The sequence below is a fragment of the Sceloporus undulatus genome, chromosome 3, assembly GCF_019175285.1.
Source record: "Sceloporus undulatus isolate JIND9_A2432 ecotype Alabama chromosome 3, SceUnd_v1.1, whole genome shotgun sequence".
In the NCBI taxonomy this organism is placed as follows: Eukaryota; Metazoa; Chordata; class Lepidosauria; order Squamata; family Phrynosomatidae; genus Sceloporus; species Sceloporus undulatus.
In genome coordinates, this window is record NC_056524.1 from 231,935,073 (window position 1) to 231,954,097 (window position 19,025).

The window sequence follows — 19,025 nt, forward strand, 5'->3', positions numbered from 1 at the left end:
TACAAACTCCCAGACTAACACAAATGGAGGCCTTCCTGGGGATCCCTGAAAAGTGAAGCAGTCATGGAGTCTTTCACCTTTATCACACTCCTTCCCAGCACATGCAGTTCTGAAGTTAAACAATTCTAAACATATTATTTTTACTGAGTGCAAATAAAGCACCCATGTCAGATTCTTCTGTGAGGCACCGCAGCCCATCCGACCCTAGTAGGACAGCTATCCAAGGGGAATTATGGTAGGATCACCTGGAGCCACCCTTCCCCCAAATGTGCTTAGTTAGGCTTCTAGTCTTATTTTATAGCAGGCTTGTAGAAAATGACATAGAAAAGATGATTGTTTCAGTACTTAGCCTTGATTCTCTGCTCTGCTCCTGCACTGCAAAAACAAAACACACCAAGCACATGGAGATATGCATTTCTCTCATTTAAGGCCACTCCTTCTACATGTTCTACTCCAGGCTACCTGGAGTAGGTACCTCTAGGCTACCTGGAACCAGAAAAGGCAGCAAACATTGATGCTCCATGTTTAGTTAGCAACATCTATTTGCTCCTCTATTTGCACAATGTTTTCAACAAAGCACATATTACACAAGGTTACTTTGCCCAAGAAAACAAGTGATCCGAAAGAAGGGAAAGAAAGTACTATCAGGAAATATTTTTTATTGTACAATAATCAAAGTTCTCCCTCCCTCCAAAAAAAAAAAAAAAAACAACACAAGAGGGGAACAATGAACAGCAACAACAGCATCTGATAATGAATGATACAGTCTTTCACAAAAACATAATAATAAGAGAAAAATGCATTAGTACTTGTTGCTCCCGCCCCCCATGAAGAAAGGCTTTGTAGAGGAAACATAGGGTTGTGGGGGGAAAGGGGGTAAATATGTCAAGTCTAAATAACTGCACATTAAAGTTACAATGACAGTGTTACAGTGCACAGCATGGTTCTTGTCCTTTCCCCCCTCCCCCCTGATCATTTTTCTATACAAAAGCAAGCAATATAACTTAAGCAAAGATCTATGACATTTGGAGAATTTGAGTGAATGGAAATATAGACTGCTGTTTCACCAACAAGATTTCACCAATATGTTGGCTTTAGCAAAGTTAATTCCCCCCCCCCCCCCCCCCAAATCTATATATTCCCTCCGTCATGGAGCAAATTCAACAACCTCTGGCAAAATATTTATGGAAGATTAGGAGTGTAACTGTCCAAAGGTGAAAGCAATTATTCTGTGGTTTATACTGCTAATTAAAAGTGAATCTACTCTGTATGTATATGTACCGATGTTGGGTGCTTGTCTATGGCCAGCAAGTTATCCCATTTCCAGTACTGAAAAAAGGGACATGTGCAGACGATAACAGGCATTTAAAGGGGGAGGAGGGAAGATATGTTTTCAAGTAAAGTAACTTTTTTTTAAACACAGATGCACATGTCCAGAAAAAGTAGTATTTCTGGCACTGAGGTGAAAAGTTTCATTCTGGTTTAATCCATACAAGTTAAATTCAGTTTCTCCCACAGACCAATAAGGCATTTGAGTAGTATGAGTTTATCAGTTTGATGAGACCATGTATCTTGGACTTATCAACGTATTCACTCTGAAGAAAATGTTCTTATATGAATTACTATTTTTTAAACTACCCACACAAATGAACTAGCTCAAATGCTTGATTCCAACTTCCTATTTATTCTTCGTCTGCCTTCAAAATGGAGTGTCATTAATTCAGAGGCTCAGGAATAAATGTCTTTTCTGAGGTTTCATGTTATTGTTAGGAAACCAAAATTTCAGAAGTGTAACACGCAACCTTGATTTATCCCTATTTTATGACAGTTTTTAGGGGGAAAGAACAGCTTCCCCTTTAAGTAACATTTTTGATTACTATATTTTTCTTCCCTCATATATAACCCCTTAACTTAAAGAACAGAAAAGATGAAACACTTGATACAAATATTCACTGTATTCAAGGGATTTGCAGTTTAAAATGGTGTACAATCAATAGTGGCTTTGTGCGAAATACTTAAGACGTTTTCTTTTTTCCATTTAACACAATATTTTCAGTTAGGACCTCTTAGAGATGAACACTACACAATGGGACGAGAGATATTGTTATCTAGAGAGAACCTTACAATCTACACAAACCAGATCTTAACTCACTCTCAGGCAAGAAAAGCTTGGATTTTCAAAGATTATTCCCTTCTCGTAATTTTGTAGTGTAATACAGCAAATGAGCTTCATTTTCAAAAGGGATAGACTTTTAACCCCACAGCTTTGTCACTTTAACTGAAGAACATATACCAAAGGCCCCTGTACAATATTATTATTAAATGATTTTAAAAATGACATTCACCACTTACTTTAAATAACATCAAGATGAGACTTACCACTTCATTAACATCCTCCTTGGATGTGGAAAAACACAAAGTCTGAATTTCAGGGGCAAGGGAAGACCATAGCAACTTATTTAATCAACAGATGGCAGATTTCAGTTTCATTTAGCCTCCATTGGAATATATCTGTCAATACACGGCACATGATACATTGTGTTTATTTCACAACACTAAAAATGGTGTTGTGAATTTGGTATTTTGTTAGGTATAAAAAGCTACTTGTGACAATTTGGAGATAATTTTCACACAGTTACGAGCAACTCTGTAGGGGTCAATAACAAACAGAATTAGTAGAAAATACTTCTGAACATTCTAACCAACATTCTCACCCTTATTGCAACGGTGCTGGAAAAGAAAAAGTATTTCTCTTTCATCCTGCTGGCAGTTTTACTCAATGTCCATGAGCCAACCTTCACGACTGTTCCTAAGACAAAACTAGTCTACAGGGATGGTTTACAAGGACTGAGAAAAAGTTACTACTATTTGTACATGTTTTGCCATCACTGCACTCAATTTAACCTTTCGGCACTGTACACTATTATTTCAGCAGAGAAAAGCACATTGAATACTATGTGTAAATCAAGTTATGAATAGTCATTTTTTGGCCAAATGTTTTGTTTTCTATAAATGCTTTTTCTGTGTTTGTTCCACAGGCAATGAACATGTACTTGATCATCCTCTGCCATTCTTGGTAAATTGTAAAGATGAATTTTGCTCCACCAAAAAAGTGGCTGTTCATCTTGGAAAAGAGCATTCACAGAGTCAACTAGACAGCATTATTTGGGTCCCAAAAGGTAGTGTGTATCCATTTGATGCTTAAAGTATGTCATCCTGGCAGACCCAAATCAGCGTGATGCATATCCAGTTGCAAGGCCACAACCTACTACTGGTGTCATGTCCCATATCTGAAAAACAGAATACAGAAGTTTTGGGGTTTTTTTTAAAGCCTCAGTGATTTACAAGAGCTATCTTCAACTTTTTCATACCCATGACTTACATTTAGCCCAAACATATATTTGGAAACGTTGCCTTAATTTTTCACCCTATACTTCTGTGTCAGTAGTGTTTCTGCTGTGACCTACCTTAAGTGAGCCAGTAGGAGTTCCCGACCCATATGGTGAAGCTGAATGATTAATCTTTGCCACTTATGGTACTTCAAAACACTGGTATCTAACCTATCATTAAAGGATCCAAAGTAACTTGCAACAAAACAAAAGAACAAACAACAAAAAATCTAGCAGGTAACAGAATATGATCCAGTGCAAAACTAAGTTAGTCAGCTGTTTAAGCTTAATCTGTTATGTTATAGATGATGCATTATGCACTACAAGCTTGTTACTAAGCTCATGAAAGGGTCTATTCAGGACAGCAAGCAATGAGGATGAGACAGACACTATGTTTAATCTTTGAAAAACTAAAATTGTCCAAATAAGCAGCACAGAAGAAAGGTCTGTATTTCAAGAACAGAGATAACCTTTTTGGATGCTAAACAGGGTTGTTATTGTTTTTAGAAAATACTATTGAAAAATACTCCAGATCAACAGAGGCTTTACAACATTCTGGTAAGTAAATAGCACAGGCCTTCCTGTTTTAAAAAGACTTGACAATAGACCACTTATTCAAAAAACTAAATTTATCTGATTAGGAATATTGACATACAAATTCTTGTTAAGATTAATCCAAATTAATAAAGGATGAGTCATCCAATGCCTGATAGCCATGACAGCTAAATAGCATATAGCATATGTTTAAAAGGGAGTATATTCTTGATTACCAGATGCTAAAGGCAAACAACTATCTCCCATCATATCCTGCACACGAATTTTTCAAAGGTTACCCAGTTGGAAGTTATGAATCATAGGACTCACCTAAACAGATTTATGGCCAAATTCAACAAGATATTACTTGGAAATACACAAGTGTTACACAGTACAGGCCATTCATTCATTACAAATTTGTTCCAGAACTTTAGCTGTAACTTGAGACCTATTGCATGTAGCAGAAACTACCGGTAATTCAGTTTTGCGGTTTCCATTTTGAGCCTGAATCCTTTGATCCCAAGATTATATAGCTACAATATCAAACCATGTATCCAACTTGAAAAGTTCTGGAGAAACTCAAGCCTTTCTCACTGTTTTGTGTCATTTTGGTCCTAACCCAGTATGATCCAATTGTGGATTGTGGATTTTTTTTAATGGACTAACAAGACTTTATTTGCTTTTTATATACTGCCTCCAGTTATCAAACTCACTCTTATTTTAATTTACTGCAAATGTCAAATCTCTACAATCCACAAAAGGAAGGCATACAAATGCACCAACACAGAAACACAAGGCATCGGTTACTAGTCTTTTCAGCAAGGGAAGATGTTAAATGCTCCACTGGCACAGGAGCTGCAGCTAGAATTACTATCAAATCCATTTCAGTATAAGGCACCCAAGGGAAGGTAAGACACCTTTTTCCCCACTACATTGGATCCTAAAGATATAGTTCAATAGGCAGTTGATGCAATATTGCCCCAGCCCCAAACAGATAGGGGCTATTTTCCTCTAGGTGTCACAAACAGTGGGAAAGACACAACACCTACTGTATTTCTGTGCAACTGCTCTGTTAAATTTATTTAAAATGTCATCTTGAGTATGCATGTTTTTCCTGAGTTCTACTGAATATTTTCTACTAAGCTTCTGTTTCTGAAGCTGTGCAAGTTAGTCAGTAGTCTCTGGAACATTTGGGCCAAGTTAGAACAAATAATGCCTACCTTTACTACTCGATCACTTCCACATGTCACCATAAGTCCTCGCGAGATGTCCATGGACATATGGGAAATGTTATGTTTTCCTTCATGAAAAGTTGCCAAAGAAGTACGACTTGAGGGGGGGAAAACACCAGAATTTAAATAAGGTCTACTTGTTAGGCAGTGCTCAATTCAGGTACAGAAAATTTCAGTACACAAAACACTTGAGAGGAATAGGTTTGTTGTAAATTAAATGTGCCATGTCTAAAGTCAGCATCTGAATGACATTTGAACAATAAGCCAATTCATTAAAAGTACTAATTGGATCTCTAAATATGGAAGAATTCAGAACTCTGGAACACACACATCGCACATCACATTCCTCACTTTAAAAAAAGATGGCTGAATTCAAAATACTCTTAGTCCTAGACTAACCAAATGAGGTTAAGATAGTTGTTAAGGTTGATCTGCTAGCCTGTGTAGGATATTTACATATCATCAATAAGGTAATCTGTAATTCAGGTGAACAGATGTGGTATGGGCTTTACATTGTTTTGTGAATTTGTGGGAGGCAGAGGAGTGGCAGGCAGACATTAATTCCAATATATAAGTAGGATTCAGCAAATGCAGTCGCTGGGGTCATTGTGGTAACAGATTCTATCTGCTCTAGTAAGTGAATGTAGTGATAAAGAGATAAGGAGATAAGCTCAGGGAGGCTTTTTACTGTGATTTGTGATTATTAGCTGGCATCGAATAGACATGGAGAGATAAGAAATGAGCCAATCGCCCTCGGGGATTGGGGCAAGGAAATTTTCTTCTGAAGAAAATTCCCTTGGCAATTATCTGCCATATGTGTTATATGGAGGTAGTGGAAGAAGCCATTCCTTCTGTCTCACTCATTCTCTTGCACCTGCCACTACCTCTCTCTTTCTTCCCTAACCTACTTTCTTGCCCAGAACACTGCTGGAGAGAGATAGATCACTCTGGCCAGAGGTCTGCAAAGGTTGGAAGGCCTTTCAAATTAGGTTGAATACAGATTGAAGCAAAGAATGTTTGTTCAGTTTATTTTATCAATCCCAATCTTTTGGAACAAGCAAGGACTGATGGTTTCGAATGTTAAAACTGAGGACACTTCTTGGTGATTCTTTTGGGCTGCAATTTTCACATGTGATCCCATCTTATTTTTTTTTTAAAACCCATGCTTGTTTTTAACTACCAACAAAAAAGAAAGGAAAATAATAGAGCAAAGAGAAGAACCAACAGAAGCTGGATTCTTTTGTGAAGTCGAAGGCTTTCATGGCTGGCATCCATAGTTTTTTGTGGGTTTTTCAGGCTATGTGGCCATGTTCTAGAAGAGTTTCTTCCTGATGTTTCACCAGCATCTGGCATTTCTCTGAAGATGCCAGCCACAGATGCTGGCGAAACGTCAGGAAGAAACTCTTCTAGAACATGGCCACATAGCCTGAAAAACCCACAAAAACCTCTGGATTCTTTTCTTTGCTGAGGTTCCTACCGAGAATATGCATTTTCCTTTGTAAGATCATTTCCATTGGTAAATAAAAGCTAAAGGTTTCAATGCATCTAGCTGAAGAAGAGTCATTTTTGGCCTCGGCATATTTATTGTGAAGATAACTTTAAAGGAATGAATGGAGCTCTGAGGTACGAATGCATAGATTGTAGCTTTAATATGCTGACGAATTAATGTCTGTAGTTGGATGCAGATGGAAATTAGGCAGCGTTTTATAAATAAACAATGGGTTCACTTCACCTACCCCTGAACTATTCCTAATTTTGAAAAATAAAACCCTTTCAGCTTCACTAGGCATAAAGAGGAAAGTAGTATTTACTTGCCACAGTACAAATGGATTACACAGCTAGTGATGGGAGGCTATCAAAAGAGGAAACAGGTAATTCTGTGGGCCTTCCATGAAGAAGGTTCTAATACAAAAATCTGATGTCACAATGAATTTTGATTAAAAAATACAACAAGCAAATCTTAAGTGTTAACTTTTCCATGGAGAGAGCAATTTAGCATGGAAAAACTGCCATCTTAGAACCTTCAAAATTAACAGAAAGAAAGATATTGACAGTATGAGCTTTCATAGACTTCAGTCTACTTCCTCAGATGCAAGTATATTGAAGTATACAAAAGCTCATGTTGCCAATTTGTTTATTTCAGTTAGTCTGAAAAGTGGTATAAAATCTCTTTATGTACTGATCCTACATACTAACACGGCTATATCTTTGAATTCTGCCATCTTAGAAGTATAAAAACTATGAAAACTCACAGCATAAAAACATTACAGTGCCACAGGACTTGAAAAACTAGTCAGTCTTTGGACATTTTTGTAATACAGCGCGCCCGTGTCATATGCGGGCGCGCTCAAGCCGTGGGGCGCATATTTCCTAGATAAAAAAATAAAAGCAAGAATTTGAGTGAAACCCACATCTTCCAAAACAAATGTGGTCACAGAAGAATAGAGCAGTCATAAAAATTTGAAAAGACAAAGCTTTGTAAAGAGTCTCATATGACAAGGGGAAAAAAACAACAAACTGCATCAGTGGGAATCCAATAACTTCTGAAGGGCCACAGATCTCTGATCCATATAAATCCTCAGATATATAGCTTTGGACAGCATATGTGTTGATAAATTCATGTAATATAATATTGCAGAGGAGGAAGGATGGACTTCACAGCCAGCTAGCAGAAACCAGTATTTTGTAACCTATTTTTCCAGCCATACTTTGTAGATTCCAGCATGATTAGCCGAAAGTGGAAATATCAGAAGAGCATTAGAGTGGAAGATAATTCAGGTAACAGATATGTAGAATTTCTGTGGCTCATTTACCAAAAGATTTCCACTCTAGCAAAGAAGGATCCTCCCACTTCATTTCACTACTCTATGGGGCAACAAGCCAAATCCTTCAAAGCAAGAAAGTAACGACACATGCAATACAAAGCAATCATTTTGAAAAATACTCACTCCTCCTCTTTGATTGAATCAAAACAGGAGTCACAGACTCGGACTTGAAATTCAAAGCCCATGATGGGATAGCTGGACCGTTTAGTGCTGCACTTGCCACACACTGCCTGGCCACATTTCCTACAGTGATGCTAGGTGAATTGAAAAACAGAAATACAGTCAGGGAAACAGAAAAAGTACTGTGGTCGTTCCCCACCACTATCATTATGGAGGATTAACAGGGCAAGGACAAGTCCTCAGCCTGTTAATCTCCAAAAGACATGGGCATCAGAGAGATGGATTAGACTAAGATTGTGGTTAATTTGCTCCCACGTAGCTTCTAGAGGACAATGGGGGGGGGGGGGGAGAGCAAAAAGAATTCAACATGTTTCTGCAGGTGAAGGTGCAAGCCTCCAAGGTCAGGTATGATGGTCAACGTGACCCCTTTAATCCCAGACAGCTGCCCACCCCTTGTCTAACATAAGACCTGGATCCATTGCAGATCATTTATGGTCTTGATTAGCTATGTTGCTAAAATAGGACCATTCCATTTCCAAAGAGTGTGTTGAAGGGATGGGTTGGACAGAAATAGGGCACTACTGATGGTGTATCCAAGCAGGTGCAAGTATAGTGCTGAAACTGTTGTGAATGTAATTGTTATCCATATAGTGGCATACATAGTACATTGCTGGTGCTAAAACTCTGCAAGTAAAAGCATAGCCTCACCTGTCTCAGCCCCAGTGTCTTTGTGTCCCACATTTGCTTTATATTCCAGAAGAAAGGCTGCTCACATTTTTGACAGGAATCACTGTCCAACCACTGAGGGGCCTGGAAACCAAAGGGCAAACAGAAGCATTTTAATAACATCGAGAAAAATTGCCCCAAATTCTAAAAATGTCAATAGAATTTAACTGTCAACATTTTGATTTTGCTTTGGATCTGCAACAAAATTAAAAATATATTAAGGCTCTATAGCTGAAAGACGGAAGCTTTTAAAGCTCTGTCCTTGAAATACAAGTGTGTGCCTTGTAAAACCTGCCACCCTCCAGACATAATTAGACTAATTCAGTGTCAAGCTGTGTACATGAAGGATTGTTGAAACTGTGGCAGTCTTGAAGATCTTGGGCACCTCCCACACTTTGCCCTTCACTGTGGCATTTCTACTTATGACCATGTTAATGAGGAAGACTCTCCTGCCATTGCTGAATTATTAGCTTGCTGCAGAGCTTTAAAACTCCCCACTTCTCAGCTTCTGGATGATTAAGAAGATACTGAATAATTGGAAAATCTGAAGGTTTCCACAGTCAAATAATTATGCCTTCCATTTTCACTCATAATCTGACGTTAAACATGTCCTGTTCTTGTTCCTGAGCACTACAGATGCCATTTAAAGCAATTAATTTTACAGTTTCCTAAGCTGATATTTGGTATATGCTTTGGCATCTATTCCCGTCCTCCCTGCAAACTTGAAAATCCATGAAAGCAATAGAATTTTCTCTAATCTGCTTCCTCACAGGTAGATATTTGCAGGTTTAAGTCTAACAAAAAAAGAATCATAGAATCTTTAAAGTTCTAAGTCTTTCATATAATAGTTGGGGAGACCTGGGTAATGTAAGTTGCATGTAAGGTGTCCTGGGAGCTTTCATTACTATCCCATCTTGAGGAAAGGAAAGAAATTTTGGCCTCTGAAGATGCTACAACAATCCTGAAATGTGATGACAATCTCATATTATATGACCAGGAGGACCTTTTCCTCCTGGCCATTTCCCTGCAGTTGTCATGCTCCCCTAATAACTGCTTCAAAGGGTCCCCCAACCCTCCAGAAATTATTTTAAGGAAACATTGGGGGAGGGGCTGTAGGGGCAAAGAGGGAACCACTTCCCTTCTGTTCCACAGACAAAAGTAGTTATGTCAATGGAAGGATTTAAATGGAAGCCATCCACAGATTTATTATTGTTGCTGTTAAAAGAATAATCAGAATACAAGTTCAATGTGGGAATTTCTAAGAGAAAAACATCACAACATCAGAGGTACATTTACTTGCTCTTCCCTCAATGTGACATATATCATCCTATGCCAGCAATGCCCCTCTACACAGGACAAACAGGACAGGCTAGAGGATTAACGGACACATATCTGACATTAGAAATAGCAACACCCTCATATCAGTTGCAGAACATTCCAACCTTCTTGGACAAACAGTAAGGGATTTACAGGTTGGAGTCATTGAACAAAGAAATTATAAAACAAGACTAGAAAGACAAATGGTTGACTTAAATTATTTCACAAATTCAAATCCATTAGCAAAGGTATGAATAAGGGCAACTGCCTCAGGGCACACTACATACATTAATACAAGAGTCCTCACTACTGCACATATAACAAAAAGAATCTTCTCAGAGAGTTTTGAACCCTGGGACTTTTGATAAGAAGATTTATTGGTTTCATCCTGGAAAGACTTGTATCACACTGTAAAGACTTGTACCATACTGTAAAAACTTGTATCACACAGCCCTTTGAAAATGTAGGCAAGGTCTTCTGGATGCCATTACATTCTATCCCATTCTCACAACTGTATAATAATGATTTATACCTGAAGCCTTAATACCACTCAGTATTGCATTTGAAGAAATGGGTTTATATCCATGAAAGCTCATGAGAAAATAAAAACCAGCTAGCCTTAAGGTACTGCTACATTTCCTCACTGCTCCCTTCTTTTTAAGAGAAAAGCATCCTCTGTATGGGAAAATGAATGAACAGAAAATGTTCCCAAGTAAATATAACATGGCAACAAGCAGTTGGTTGATAAGGGTTTGGTGTTGTTGTTTTTTATCACTATTCCACATTTGACATACAGGTTCTCAAAGAGAGCAGCTAGTGTTTGGTCTACTGACTATTCCTACCTCTTCCCTGTTAACATCCATATTCCAGACTGTGATTCCTCCATCAGCGGAACATGAAACCAGTTGCCGTGTGAGCTGGAGGTAACAAAGGGCCTGCACCTTATCACTGTAAAGAAAATGAAATAGAGACCATTCTCAATTTCAGCATTTAACTAACCAGCTTTAAATATAGAATTGTAACTGCTTTCTGTGTGTTGTGGTTGAAACAATCTCTTATTTAATATTTCTTTCCATCTTAACATCTCTTAGATCCAAGGTCACTGAGATTCACTTTGGTGTCACATGGCCTTTGGGGTTTTTAAAAAATGTTTCTGAATGGGTTTTCTTTCTCTCTTTCCTTCTTTCTTTTTATAACTATGCATGAATCAAGCTATGCATGACTGATATTAATTGCCATGAAATAGTTCATGTCAACCCCAAGTCAAAGAGTGACACTTCTGTACCATCAATGTAAAAGGTGTTGCTGCTGGCTATTTTCTGGCCACTTTCATAAATAGGACCAGATGGTAAAACAGGAATTATGAATTTTTATTCTCCTTCTTGTGAATTTCATCCACCAGTTTCTCTATTTCAGCAATAACAAGCAAATGCTGACTCTACCCTTACAATTTCTGGTACACTGTACTTTTGAGTAGGTGTGAGGTGATTTGGCATCTCAAAAATGCTACCTTGTCACTTGTTCCCAGCCATACTTATATCCTTGGACTGTCAGGCTAAAGCACGAACTATCTTGCAGGGCCTACCAAAAATATTATAATACTTCTTATGCCACTGCGCAGTTGGTACCAATTGGCCATGATTGGACTTTAGAACCCAACTGCCTAGTAACAGGGGGTCACAGCCACCATTCTACCCTTGCAGAAATCATCATTTTCAAGATGGCACTGACTGCATATGATAAAACAGGAGAAAAAAATTAAAATACCACCGTATATACTTGGCTTTTAAGTTGAGAAATTTTTAAAAGCAACCCAAAAAACCCTGGGTAGATTTATATACAGGGCAATATGGTAATAGGCTTGCCCCTCAAGCTTCTTTTGCAGTGCAGCTGTCTCCCAAAGGGACAACCGAGCTGGGAAAATCCTGGGAACAAATGCTTGCTCCCTGCTTTTCCCCAGTCTCTATGTCCTGCAGAGGTTGGAGGACACTGGGACTGGGCAAAATCCTGGGAACAAATGCTTGCTCCCTGCTGTTCCCCAGCTCTGTGTCCTCTGAAGTAACAGCCCAGCTAGCTGCAGTGGAGGAAGAAGAGCAAGCGCTAGACTCTGAAGCTTCTTCCTCAGCTCAGCTGTCTCCCAAAAGGACAGCCAGGCTGCGGAGGGGAAGGAAGGGTACTGAAACCCAAATTATACCCTCTACTTATCTGGGGAGTCATATCAAAATCCCTGATTTTGGCCCCAAAACCTGCCCTTGACTTATACATGGTGTTGACTTATACACGAATATATACAGTACATAAAACAGCCATTTCTTTCCCCTGTTCTATTGAGTTTTGTATTTAGAATAACCACTTATGCAGCTTTCTAACATATGTATGAGTCTACTTGGCCCATTCTATTTAACTTTCAGTTCCCGATTTGGTCCTAAATTAACTGGTTTGGAAGGTTTAAGAAACAATGGGGGTCAAACTGCCCCCAAATCACCATGTTTTGATCACAGCTGGGACAGCTGTGTTATTTTAGGACACCTTTTTCATCAAGATTTGGATGGGATGGCTTTGGGTGTCTGTGGAACAGCAGAAACGGAATTAGAGGCCAGATGAGGCATGCGAATTATAGTTTTCTCACTGTACAGTGACTCTCTTTCCACATTTTGCAAACTTAAACTTTTCATAAATTTTGAGAATGGGATTGGTAGCAGAAGGAAGGGAAAAAAGTTTGCATTACACATTTTACCTAAATTTCTTGCTTTTTTGTAGTTCATGGAATCATAGAGTTGGAAGATACCACAAGGATCATCTAGTCCAACCCCATGCCATGCAGGAAATCTCAATCAGAGCATCCCCGACAGATGGCCATCCAGCCTCTGTTTAAAAATCTATAAGGAAGGAGACTCCATTACACTCTGAGGAAGTGTGTTCCACTGTCAAACAGCCCTTACTGTCAGGAGGTTCCTCCTAATGTTGAGGTGGAATCTCTTTTTTCCTGTAGCTTGCATCCATTGTTCTGGGTCCTGATCTCTGGAACAGCAGAAAACAAGCTTGCTCCCTCTTCAATATGGCATCCCTTCAAATATTTAAACAGGGCTATCATATCACCTCTTAACCTTCTTTTGGCCAGGCTAAACATTCCCAGCTCCCTAAGACATTCCTCATAGGGCATGGTTTCCAGATCCTTCACCATTTTAGTCACCCTCCTTTGGACATGCTCCAGTTTCTCAAGATCCTTTTTGAATTGTGGCAACCAGAACTGGACACAGTATTCCAGGTAGGGCCTGACCAAAGCAGAATAGAGTGGCATTATTACTTCTCTTGATCTAGACACTATACTTTTATTGATGCAACCTAGAATCACATTGGGATTTTTAGCTGGTGCATCGCACTATTGACTCATGTTCAACTTGTGGTCTACGTAGATTCCTAGATCCCTTTTACACATATCTCATTCAGCCAGGTGTCCCCCATCCTATATCTGTGCATTTCATTTTTCTGCCTTAAGTGCAGTACCTTACATTTTTCCATGTTGAATTTCATTTTGTTAGCTTTGGCCCAGCTTCCTAGTCATTTTGAATTTTGAGCCTGTCCTCTGGGGTATTAGCTACTCCTCCTAATTTGGCATCATCTGCAAATTTGATAAGTATGCCCTCAATTCTGTCATCCAAGATGTTGAATAGCACTGGGCCCAGAACAGAGCCCTGTGGGATTCCACTGATCACTTTTCACAGGCACAATCTTATCACAATCTCATCACTGGAACAATCTTATTCTGATGGAAGGCACTAATTATCAATAGGAGACCATCAACAAAAAAAGAACAAAGCCATTGTGGCATACCTTTTTCTAGCAAAAACATTCCTTGATTGTGATTCCACTGCATCCCTGAAAATTTTGCTAATCTCAACTGTGGTGGTGCACTAAATGAACACTTGTGTAAAAGCAGTTGATTCAATGAATCTACCCTAATTAGGGCTAGCAACAGGATTTACTTTAAAATACTACAGAAAAGATTGAAATTTTCCTACACAAGAATACTAATGCTAGTATGATAAATATCTACTGCCACATTTACTCCATTTCTGTTGGCATGCTAAGGAAGTAAAGTAAAGAGTAATATTACCACAACAAGTTATTATATATGGCTAGCTAGAAATAGAATACACACACAGAGAGAGAAATGTCTTGGGTGGTAGAGCAGAAATCTTTACCACTCGATTCACATGCTTTTCTGAGAACCATTAAAAAGCCATATATTAATGCATGCATTTAGGAGCAGCATTAAGAGCCCTCTGACTTGCTTTGGGTGGATGGAGAGGACAAGAGACAAAGGGCAGAACAAAATTCCTCATCACTACATTAATACCACCAAGGACTCAACCAGTAAGCATGTTTACTAGAAAAATAAAGTGTTACATACTGATGGCCTTGCAGGAGGAGTGTTCGGCCTCTCCTTCCACCAATATCCCACATGATTATACTGTTATCTGAGGCTCCTGAGAAGAGTAACCGCTGAACAGGATCCCACCAGAGGGAAGCAATACTTCCTAGTTAGGAGGAGGAAAAAAAATGTTTTCATTTAGATAAAATTTGGAAAGCTAACAGCTGCTTGACCAACTAATACATGTGATACTTCGCTTCAGGGCAGAAACTATGTTTGGTATCTTTCTTTTTAAAACAGTCACATTAATAGCAGCAAAACAAGCAATATAACAATATGCAGCACTTGTTGGACTATACTACTTCACATTGAAGGTAGAGGATTTTTAAAGAAATAATAATAATAATAATAATAATAATAATAATAATAATAATAATAATAATTTTTATTTCTATTTCACACCTCTCCCTGCGGATCGAGGTGGGATCACAACAGTATCAGCAATACAAATTACAAAGTGCACAACAGGATAAAAACAGAATTATTTAACAATACAATACAATACTAATCAACCAGCAGTGATGCTGTAGGAGAATTAACACATCCAAATCGTTGTCTGTTTTCCATATTATCAAATCAGAGTGGGAATATTCAACTACAGCAAGTCAGGTGGATATGCCTGCCGGAAGAGATCCGTCTTTAAAGCCTTCTTAAAGGCTTCTAGTGTGGTAATAAGACGGATCTCTTCGAGTAAGTTATTCCATAATTTTGGGGCCACGGCTGTAAATGCTTTGTGGGAAGTAGTGACCAGTCTAGTTTTTGTGTATTCCAGCAATTTCTTCCCTGAGGTTCTGAGAGTGCAGGGTGGATTGTGTAGGGAGATGTGTTCCCTTAAGTAACTCGGGCCCAAGCCATGTAGGGCTTTAAAGGTAATGACCAACACTTTGTATTGCGCCCGGAAGTCAATCGGCAGCCAGTGTAAAGATTTTAATATTGGTGTAATAAGGTCCAATCTTGATGTTCCTGTGTTGTTGAAGAATTTTAAAAAAATCAAACAGAGTGGACTAGGAAGGGTCTTCTGCAATAGTATAGCCCTTTTCTATAAGTCTTTGTTCCTCCCCTCATCTTACTTAAGAAGCCACAGAAGAAAAACTGTTTTTGTTAAAGTGAACCTGTGTGGTGTACCAGTTAAGACTGTCAGAAAAGAGGAATGTAAGTTCAAATGCTAACACATCACCAAGATCACTAGGTAACCTAAGATCAGTCACTAACCTCTTAACTACTGCTAATTCATAAGGTTCTTGGGAGAATAAAAATAGCTCTAAGCATCACACTGAGCTCTTTGGAAGCAAGGTAAGATATAAATATAGTTTATACAAAAGAAAGAAAAGCAGAATTGGGTTTTCTTAAGAATAATATGAACAAGGAAGGCAACTTGTCTCAAAACAATCTAAAAAGTGCAGTATGAGAATGCGCTTTTATATATAAGCAATGAACAAAATACAATCATTTTACATACATCTCACCCTCACAGTCCATGGCTTATTCCCCCATTATCTTTTCAATTAATTGAAACTAGTTTGCTCTCTACAATAACCTGTGAAATTTACTCTCAGTGATCATTCTCCTTTTTATCAAGACAGCTAATCTGAGCCTGCTGTGTATGGCAAATTTACTTTATTGTCTCTATTTGTACAGCAGTGCCCCAATATTGACTGTCTCTACCTAATTCTTATTGTTCAGTATTTATAGTCTACCATAAAGATACACAGAAGCTGGCAATTTTCTCAGAAGCACAGCTGAATTAGTTAATCGGTGCTGGGCCTCAGTGTGTATAGCTGAGCAACTAATTATCTGTTCTGTCAGGGACATACATCACTGTGAGCTCCCAAGTAAGAGATAAGCAAACTCCACATGCTGATTCAGACAATGGATTAAAGAAGGATGGTTCAACTTGCACCAAGTTTTGGGTTGTGGTACCCCAAAAACCATTGCCGCCACTACCGAAGCAGCCTGCATCATTTCTTTACTGCCATTAGTGAAGCAGTAAAGAAGCAGTCAGGGTCAACGAGGCTTGGAGAAGACTTACCACTTTCTTCCAACAAAGATCCTGACTACTAATGATTGTGGCAAAGCAGTGATGGTGTTTGCTGGAGAAGGAAAGACTCTTCACCCTCCCCTCTCTCCAGAGAGCCTGAAGCTAAGGTGAAGGAGGAGGAAGGGATGGGCAGATGTGTGTATATGTTAGATGCCTTTAAGCTGGCCTCAACTTATGGTGACCCTATGAATGAGACATCTCTAAGACACAGTGTCTTCAGTAGACTTGTTCAGATCTAGCAGATTCAGGGGTGTGGCTTTCTTGTTTGAGTCTAGCCACCTGTGATGTGGTCTTCCTCTTTTTCTGCTGCCTTCTACCTCACCTTGCATTATTGTCTTTTCTAGTGAGTTATGCCTTCTCATGATACGACCAAAGTATGACAGCTTGAATTTAGTAATCTTGGCTTCTAGGGAGAGTTCAGGCTTGTTTTGCTGTATCAACTTTCTTCATAGTCCAGCTTTCACATCCATACACAGCAATGGGAAATAAAATGGCATGGACAAGTCTAGCTTCAGTGAAATATCTTTGTACTTCAAGACAAATGCATACTGACATGCATATATAGAAGTGACCCACAGCCCGTAGCTGAAACACAGTGTGGCTCTGCGGGGCCCCAGAGATGCTCAGAGAAGCAGAATATAAGAACAAAGGTTTTGGAAGAGTACTGCCTAATAAATGGTATTAGAAACCAAATCAAAATGAAAAACCCATTGCTTGGCTTGCTCCACCAAGCTTTTGCTTCACCCACATTGCCAAAATCAGGGGAACAGTTGGGCTCACCACACTTTTCAGATCGTGGGAAGACACATCTGTCGCAACAAGCCATGTGTCACTGCAAATACCAGTGAAGATTAGAAAATAGGAAATTATTTTTAGATTAATAAAATAAGACACTGAGAGATAAAATAAAAAGATGAGAAGTGATTATCCTTCCTAAGGGCTTCTTTGTCAAATTTTTAAAGTTCCTTTCAAACTCCTTTCTATCCTATGAAGCAGAAAATTCCCTAAAAAAACTTAGCAGATGTTCTTGTCCTTGCTTAATATACAATAATATGGCATCATTTGGGTTAATTCAGTAGAAAAAATGCATACACATTATTGAGCAGCAGGCATAACAAATAAATCCATTAATGCCTTGAAAGCAAGCAATAGACATTTGTTTGACTGCCATCTAGTGTCAACTTGTTTGACTGCCATCTAAGGAGATGCTAATTTCTGACTTTGCAAACTTGGCAGACCACTCCCAATTCTGCCTGGACATAGGTCCAGTCTGAACTGCCATTAATCATCTGGGAAAATAGCCCAATAGTTATCAACCATTAGTCCATCTAATTCAAAATTATTTGTTCTTATGTGTAGTGTCTCATATAAGGTAGCATTTTCCAACAGCGCAGATGCCTGCTTTTGAACCCCTGAATCCTCCTGGCCCTACAAATTATTTTCAAAGAACCGGCCAACCAATGATAAGGAAATCATGGAACTGAGATCCAAAAGTAACCTAGAGGGTTAATGGGCAGATACACTGCAAAATGAGGCACTGGCTTCCACCTACCTGCCTTCTTAATCTTCTATTCTGGAAAAATGAAGCTGGCATGAGATGAGCCTCATTAGCATTTTGCTTTGAACCATGGCTGCCCTCCTAGTAAAACTGACCACCCAAAATTGCCTTTGTTGCTCCCTGAAAAATTAGAGTGTGGGGAAAGATGTCAGACAAAAGTGTGGGCAAGTGCTTGCTAGTCAGCCAGGGATGCAGTGGCTCAGTGGTTAAGATGCCAACTCTGACAACTGTAAGGTCAGCAGGCCAGCAGTTTGAGGCCCAAGCACTGCATGGTGGAGTGAGCTCCCATCACTAGCCTCAGCTTCTGCTAACCAAGCAGTTTAACAGCATGTAAAAGTGCAAGTAGATGAACAGGTACCAATTCTGTGGGAAGGTAACAGCGTTCTGTTGAATCATGTTGGCCACATGATCACTGGCTCCTTTGGCTAAGTAACAGAGATGAGCATAGCCCCCTACAGTTGGACATGACTTGACAATCTTGTCGAAGGGTAATACCTTTACCTTTTTTAATCTCAGCAGATTAAGTGTGTTTATATGCTTAAACATAGTATTTGGAGATGGGCACAAAAGAACGAGAGAGGGGAAAGGACAGAGATTGGGAAGGTTATGAGCTAGCTGGTGAAATGAAGAAAAGGGAAGCAGGAATGGGCTGGCAGAGGTAGAAGACTGGAGGAGTAAATTGAATGTGTTTAATAAACTAAGTAGTTTATTTACAGGTGATTCATAATAATTCATTGGCTTGCCTTCTGTGAAATGGGTGTTCTGTTGGAACAGAATAGTAGGTTCCAAGTACTAGGTTTGTGATTGGAGGCTCAGGCCCAATTTCTGACTTGTTACAATTTACCTCGGTT

The 19,025-nt window shown here is 39.0% G+C and overlaps 1 protein-coding gene across 1 annotated transcript in view; it reads right to left on the reverse strand.

Moving 5' to 3' along the window:
- Positions 1-639: 639 nt before the first annotated feature.
- Positions 640-19,025, reverse strand: part of WDFY1 (WD repeat and FYVE domain containing 1) — a 41,252-nt gene continuing 22,866 nt past the window's right edge. The window contains exons 7-12 of the mRNA XM_042458782.1: positions 14,558-14,684; positions 10,986-11,091; positions 8,809-8,910; positions 8,104-8,234; positions 5,144-5,252; positions 640-3,290 (exon numbers count right to left, since the gene is read on the reverse strand). Of these exons, the coding sequence (XP_042314716.1) occupies positions 3,231-3,290; positions 5,144-5,252; positions 8,104-8,234; positions 8,809-8,910; positions 10,986-11,091; positions 14,558-14,684 (635 nt within the window). The 3' untranslated portion in view covers positions 640-3,230. The remainder of the gene's footprint in view (positions 3,291-5,143; positions 5,253-8,103; positions 8,235-8,808; positions 8,911-10,985; positions 11,092-14,557; positions 14,685-19,025) is intronic.